At 43.2% G+C, this 7599-nt stretch overlaps 1 protein-coding gene across 1 annotated transcript; it reads left to right on the top strand.

The window, feature by feature from the left end:
* The first annotated feature begins 827 nt into the window (after nucleotides 1–827).
* On the top strand, nucleotides 828–7599 carry cldn2 (claudin 2). Its single transcript, XM_037749721.1, has 3 exons — nucleotides 828–981; nucleotides 2201–2788; nucleotides 5200–7599. Exon 3 carries the CDS (start codon nucleotides 5208–5210, stop codon nucleotides 6027–6029), a length of 822 nt encoding a protein of 273 aa, XP_037605649.1. The 5' UTR covers nucleotides 828–981; nucleotides 2201–2788; nucleotides 5200–5207; the 3' UTR covers nucleotides 6030–7599.

The following is a 7599-nucleotide window of genomic DNA, read 5'->3' as shown; positions in this document are numbered from 1 at the left end:
GGTCTCGATAGTGTTTGTCTCTCTGATCGAATGTGGCGAATTATTCCAACGGTTACAATCCAGGATAGTGCTATAGTCCTCAAAGAGTTTTTAAAGTAATAAGCAGCAGTGTTTCGTCCAGCCTGAATGAAACTGAGCCAGTGAAGTGAGGACTGAATGGAAGAAAAGCTATCTTTGTGATGTCATTGATGTGTTTTTCAAACGAGAGTGATGAGTCAAAAGTGACGACCCACAAAAAGTCCGGGGGCATCCGGACACAGAGCCAGATGGTGGCAGCAACGATACAATTATGTTTTAGACATTTCAACATCGTGGCAACAACAACTGGCCTGCACAGTCTGCAAGCCAGACCTTATCACCCAACATCAATGCATGACTTCACTAATGCTCTGAATGGGAGCAAATCTCTGCAGCCAGATTCCAACAAGCCTTCCCAGAAGAGTGGAGGATGTTAAAGCTGCATATCAATGTTTAACAACTACATTCATGTTCAGATGTCCATGTATTTGTTTGTTTTGGAGTATTTTACAAAGTTACACCACTAAAAGAGTGTCTGATTTCAGTGGTTGTGAAGTTCAATTAGCATTATATTCCCAGTAACTGACCAGCAGCCAGTCACAACAGTGTGACTAAAGGGTCACAGGCCGACCTGAGCTGCCTCATTAGTATGCAGTGTGTCCAGATAATGCCCCTCTGTGATTTATAATAATGGCTCAGTGTTTCTGAGTGTGTGGACGTTGCCCTCTCATTCTGCTTCGTAGGGGAAGTGACTGGATTACACGCTAATCCCATTATGATGCTGCTGCAGTGAGAGGGCCGGTTGGAGGGATTAGAAACCAAAGGCTCGAGTTCCAGGACTGGGATCAGCAGCAACTGTGTGACTGTAACTAGTGACACTGATACAGACTCTAAAGGTAAACAGTTTAGATGACACCGCCTCCGGCCGTCAAGGGAGGGCATATCTGGAGGTACTCTGATATGGTATGTATTATTAGTTGTTATGATTTGTGGCTCTCAGCATCAGCAGTCCTCAAACGGACAACCCAGCTAACAGTTTGATGGATGGTGGCGTTCAGCAGGCAGCCAAGTTTGGTGTCAGCTTTAATGAGCCATAAATTCACAGTACGTTATGGCAGGTTTCTGTATGGAGTCTGGAAGGTGCCTTCAAAATAAATGTAGACTTTTACGGTGTTATATTATAATAAATTACGGTAAAAAAAAAGATTTTAAAAAAGATAGTAACTGGTGAAATAAGTTTTCATTTAAATGATGCATCAGTATACTAAAAGTCAAATAATAATAATAATAATAATTCCTTATTTTGTCTTTAAAGGACCAGTTTGTAGCATTTAGGGGTATCTATTGGCAGAAAATGGAATACAATATTAATAAGTATATTTTCTTTAGAGTATAATCACCTGAAAATAAGAATCGTTGTGTTTTCGTTCGTCATTTTGGACTGAAAACGTTTATTATATTTATAATTTTTTTTTGTTCAACACAGGCCATTTCGGTAGAATATGACAATAAAATAGAAATTATTTAGTTTTACTTTTGTACGTCACTTTGTAGACGGACGTTTTACCGGCGTCCGGTTGTCGTTTTCAGTCCAAAATGGTGGAAGCGTAGCTCTGCTGATGCTGCAATGGAACGAACTATTGACTTTCACTTTCTTGCCGATGTACGTTCTTTGGCTTCACTTTAACATTTGAAATAGAACAATAATGAACGAATGAAAATGCACTGAATCTGTGTGCAAAGTCATGAAATTACTGACTGAACGAATAAAGGAATAAGAGAGAAAGGAGCAATATAGGAAGGAAGGGGGAAGCAAGGAAGGGAACAACAAATAATTTACCTTTACTGTCTTTCATAGAGAAACACAAAGTAAAAGATGTCAAATAAAACAAGATTAAATTAAATTAAATTAGGATAAAAACATTTGAAAAGCATTATAATCGTTCCTCATTTTTCTTGCTTCGGGCTGGTTTATTCCATTTGCTGATTTTAATTAAAAATACCACAAAAAAATGCTCACAAGCAATTTTTGAGACTTCTGCAGACTGAACTGAGACACTTTCTCCGTAACATGAAAGGATAAATTATTATATAACTTTTATTAAAGTCACTTTGCTGAACTAAACATTTTTCACTCAACTACACAGAGAACTAATATCCTGAAATATTCATACTCTTACAGGGGTGTGCTTTAGATTTTGGACCGAGCCGTTTGTTTTGGAGAGATGACCGATGAGGGAATGATTAACCTGGCTGGCAATGATGATGCATGTGTGTGTGTCATTGTCAGTGTGTGTGTACATGACAGGAGGTGAAGGTCTGGATGAGGGACACACTTCAACAAGAGCATCTGAGCAGGAGCACACACTGTAACGGTGTCTATTGTCCTGCATTATTGGTGTTTTAAGTGGAACATCTTTTGCACCAGGCAGCATATCAAACTCAAAAGGATTGTGATTCTTCTACAAAAGTGTTTTTTGGCTGCCTGGGTCCAATGCAGCCACCAGAGTAAAGTGCTCATTAAAAGTACAGCAGCGGCGGCACAACAGCTGCGACTATGTCAAGGTCTGAGGGAGCAGTCCGAGAGAAGCAGGAGCAGGTTCAACAGTGCTGAATACAATCTGTACAGGCTGCTGTGTCTTCTTCTTCATCTTCGTCCACCTCCTCATCCTCTGCTCCAGCTGCAACTTCAGCTCCTGCAGCAAACCAACATAATCAGATCATCAACTAGTCCAACGTCTGGCTCTTCACCAATCTGCGGCAGTCTCAGGTAATGCATGGAAGTGGGCTGTGTGTGTGTGTGGTATATATTATTACTGTATTCAAGCTGTTTTCAATGTATAAGCAGTGGACGCAAGGAACTTTGAATTAATGCAGTTATACTATTAGAAAAAGGATGTATCAGCATTTAAAGGATGTCTGGCAATCAGCACTTGAGTTTTCAAATCAACATGAGATGAATGAATTCATCGGCTGCAGATAAACTGGTCAAAAACTATTTATCATTTGGGGAACAATCTGGAAAATAATGACATTTTACGCCAAATACAAAGTGCACCAAATAAGAACATATACAGTATTGACATGCAACCTGTAGTGAATTAGTTTCTTCTTTGTCTGGTTTGAATTGGAACATATTGTATGTCTCTGTTTGTTAACTGGGTCAGTAGATGTCTGGACTTTGCCACATAGCCTAGATCAACACAGTTTCCAGACACAGGTAAAGCCAACTTAATGTCATATCTCACAGACTGTAATTACGAGCAGACGAGTAAAGACCTTTCACGTCAGCCTCCTAGTTGTAAATAATAATTTTGAGTGAGAGATAACGGGAATTCCTGACAGCTGCAATATCGCCCTCAAGAATTACAAACCAGAGGCAAAATGGCTGAAAGTCACCTTCACTGCCAGTTACACATTTCATATCCACACTAATACGGTCATGTTATAGCCTTTATATGAGGTTTCACTTGTTAACAAACCTCTACAGTCATCAGTAAAATGTACCAAAAGTAGCCTACAAACTAACTTAAACAACATAACATGAAATCAAGTATGTAGTTCAGGTTAGCTGACACCAACCTACGACTTCTGTCAGCAAGATAACTAGCTTGTATGTATCTTGTAAACACGTCTAACGTACAGTATCCAGTTGAAGTTAGCGTTTAGGGGGGTGCTTGTTTTTCATTTATGGCAGCAACTGTTTTACTAAATTAGTAGGGGGGAAAAAAGTGACTTGACTTGTCACTTAACTGAGGACTCGACTTGACTTGACTTGCCCAAGAAAAACTTACTTGAGACCTGGACCTAATGTAGGGTGACCATATTTTCAAACCCCCAAACCGGGACTCTTTAGTGTACCACACATTCATGCATGCGCACGTTCGTGCACGCGTGTGTTTATTGTGCATGTGTGGTTGTTCGATATTTAGACCTTAGTGCTGCACATAGTCACATTGCCAGTGGTTGGGCAATAGAACCGGTCAGTGTTGCCAGATCAGATTGGCAGTTTCCAGCCCAATCACAACTTAAAACTCACCCAATCCAATTAAAACCAGCCCAAATCATAACCTAACCAGAAACCTGTGTAAAACCATTACATGCACAATAGAAAACACATCATACAAAGCTTCATATCTGCATGAAATAACCAAAGATGTTAGATAAATAGGCTATCGCAACCCACAAAGAGTGCAGTCAGACAACCAAATACACAACTTCCCATATAAATGATAATGACGTTAAGGTTTGTAGGTCCTCTGTTTTGCCGAACGACGATTGAATACAACTCATTTCAGTCAAATGTTTATCAAATTGAATGAGTCAATATTGAGTGAGTGGACACAACAAAGTTAAATGAAGTTTATATCTGTGTTTTTGACCATAAAATGCTTGTTTGACAGCTTTTTTTGTAATATTGTTTTCACAATGTTGTCGTTTCGTGTTTTTTTTGTTTTCAAATCCCCGCCAAATGTTGACCAAAGCAGCCCAAATTTCATCTACCAGCCCAATGCTATTTTCCCAGCTTAGCTTAATCAAAAGGAGCCCAATTGGGCGTTAACCAGCCCAATCCGGCAAGACTGGAACCAGTCAAGACTACTGAAAAGCCTTTTAGTATCTCTTTAAGTGGCTGACAACTCACCTGACATGATCTTGGAGTCATTTACTAATGCCATGTTCACGCTCGATGGATGGTAGAAATGATTTAGAAAAGAGGCAATTCCCACAACCACTTATCACCTCTGCATTGACGTATTAAAAAGAGTTGACTCTTTGATCGCAAGAACCTTTTTCAAGACATACCAACAATCTTAAGATGTCACCGTGCTTAAATATAGCTTATGATTGCATGATAGTCCACAGTTGTGTTGGAGGCGTGTCCATGATCACACAGAAAAGGGCCAACCACTCAAGACTCTCTTAACCAGCAGAACTACAACATGAGAAGAGATGATTTGTATAACATCCAAGTGTTCAAATCATCATCATGTTCAAGACAATATGGTTGCAGAGTTGGTGGTGTTTCGGTTGGGTTTAATTACCTTCAATGAGCCGACATGAGGCGTCCATATTTGTTTGCTTTCTTCTAGTCGTAATCATGACGTGGATGTTGATGCCATTTAGAGGTCAGAAACTGTTATATAAACTCCAAATTACAATTTTGGTTCTCCTCCAACCCAGTTGTTGCCATGGCGTCAGCAGCTCTGGAGCTGATGGGTTTCTTCCTGGGCCTGCTGGGGATGCTGGGCACCATGGTCGCCACGGTGCTTCCATACTGGCAGATTTCCGCCCACATCGGCTCCAACATCGTCACGGCGGTGGCCAACATGAGGGGCCTGTGGATGGAGTGCGTCTACCAGAGCACGGGGGCCTTCCAGTGCGAGACCTACAACTCCATGCTGGCCCTGTCCTCCGACCTGCAGGCCTCTCGCGCCCTCATGGTCATCTCCCTTGTGCTGTCTGTACTCGCCATCGCCATGGCGCCCTTGGGGATGCAGTGTACTCTCTGCTTGGATGGCTCAGGCGCAGTTAAGAGTCGTGTGGCAGGCGCCAGCGGGTGCTTATTCCTCGCTTCGGGCTTCCTGTCACTTATACCGGTGGCGTGGACCACACACGAGGTGGTCCAGACCTTCTATCGACCCAACGTACCGTCCAGCCTGAAGTTTGAGCTGGGGGAGTGTCTTTACGTCGGTCTGGCCTCTGCGCTCATCTCCATGCTGGGAGGGGGGATGCTGTGTGCGTCGTGCTGCGAGGTACAGGACGGCGGGCGCGGGAGACGGCCCGGCGGAGGGTACCCATATCCGGTAGGAGGTGGCATGCCGGGCACAGGGCTACGGGCTACCACACAGACCTACCACAACCCCACCCTGCAGGCGGGGGGCGTCAACGCAGCCAGCAGGGGGCAGACGTTGCTCCGCACTACCAGTCAAAGCTCCCAGTGCAGCGCACATGGAGTCCAGGGAGCCAAGAATCCCCGGGCGGCAGGATATGACATCACAGGATACGTCTGAGGTTACTGTCACTCCTTCCCACCTTTAAACGTGGTCCCCTGACAACTCACCTTCAACTACATGTATCTATGTTGTGTATTTAATCGAATGTTGTCACTATATGCTTGACGGAGCAACAGGACAAATTAAATACACGACATACAAACGAGTCAACTTGTCACAGTGTGTTCGATGGCCTTTCTGCAACCTGGGCTGGCTTCTTTTTAAAGCTTTTTCAAAAGTTTGTTAAATAAAATGGAATTGTGGCATTTCAGTGGAGGACAGTTTAAAGTGTAACGATGACAAACTAGGCTCTGATCAGACAGAGAGGGGTTTTGTAAGTTGAAAAAGCCGGACACACCACACTACCTTTTTTTGTTGTTGTTGAAGACGCTAGATCAGACGGAGCGTCTTTTGCAGTTTGCTGCGTCTTTTTTAAAAACATTGTTGCTAGGCAACCACCGATGAGTGCTAACATTATCTTAACACAAACTGCTACCTAATAGTTAATAGTATATTTTAAGTCAATGAAAACAACTTAACTGAAATCCCAAGCAGCTACCGCACTAATTTGCCTCCTGCTGTTTTCTGTTCAGATCCTGGTAACTACGGTGGGTAAATCCATATAGATCCGGGTGAGAAAAAAATTCTAATGACGTCGGGTGCTTTTCTGCTCTTAGTTGAATTTTTTTCAGGGTGCTCTTGCGTGTGTCTAGAAGGTTACCCACAAGTTGCAAACTCTTGCAAGACTCGCTGCCTGGCGACCTATCCTAACCGTAACCATTCGAGGTCAATGCCTAACCTTAAAGGTGCTAAATACAGGATTGGGAGCATTTCTAATGTCTCTCAACGGGTCTCAACAAAGCGACGGCGATCTGTGGCTCAGTGCAAACGGTGCTAAACAGTGCAAACAACAGCAAAAGTCCTGACAGAGCTAACAGTGTTAACCTGACGGTGGGTGCTACGCTTCCGCGACGACGCTGTCGGTCGGGACAGCGCTCTCAGCTGTAACCGCCGTATGAGAGCAGTGCAGAGCAGTGCAGAGCAGTGCAGAGCAGCGGCCGTGAGCTAGCAGTGGGGCACGCTCATATGCACTCACATGCATGTGGTGCCGGCCCAATGTCAACGAAGAGAAGCTCTGATTACACACAGAGGGAGAGAGACTTCCTTCTCTGCTCAGGTAGACATTACTCCTCTATACCTTTACATAGACAATAGTTGACATATTAAAATGCTCTGAATATCGAATTTAGCACCTTTAACTATTTGAGGTCTATGCCTAACCTACCATCTCGCGGGAGTTTCGCAACTTGTCGGTTACCTTCTAGACACGGCCTGCAAAAACGCAGGTTACATAGAGCGGAAAAGTGCGAGGCGCTCAGCAACGCAAAAGCAGCGCGCAACACGCTTCACTCTCATTGAAAATAATTACAAAAACCCAGGCAGCTAAAACACGCTCCTTTCTGTCTGCAACTATTTTACAGTCTTTTCTCTGTACATGTTTGATCTTCTACTCTGACAACAACTCATCTGTTATGTAGAGAAATCACATAAATATGCAAACTGCACGCACACACACGCACACACACAC

The sequence above is a fragment of the Sebastes umbrosus genome, chromosome 17, assembly GCF_015220745.1.
Source record: "Sebastes umbrosus isolate fSebUmb1 chromosome 17, fSebUmb1.pri, whole genome shotgun sequence".
NCBI lineage: Eukaryota > Metazoa > Chordata > Actinopteri > Perciformes > Sebastidae > Sebastes > Sebastes umbrosus.
The sequence above is the reverse complement of the archived record's forward strand: the minus strand, read 5'-3'. Positions and strand labels throughout refer to the sequence as shown.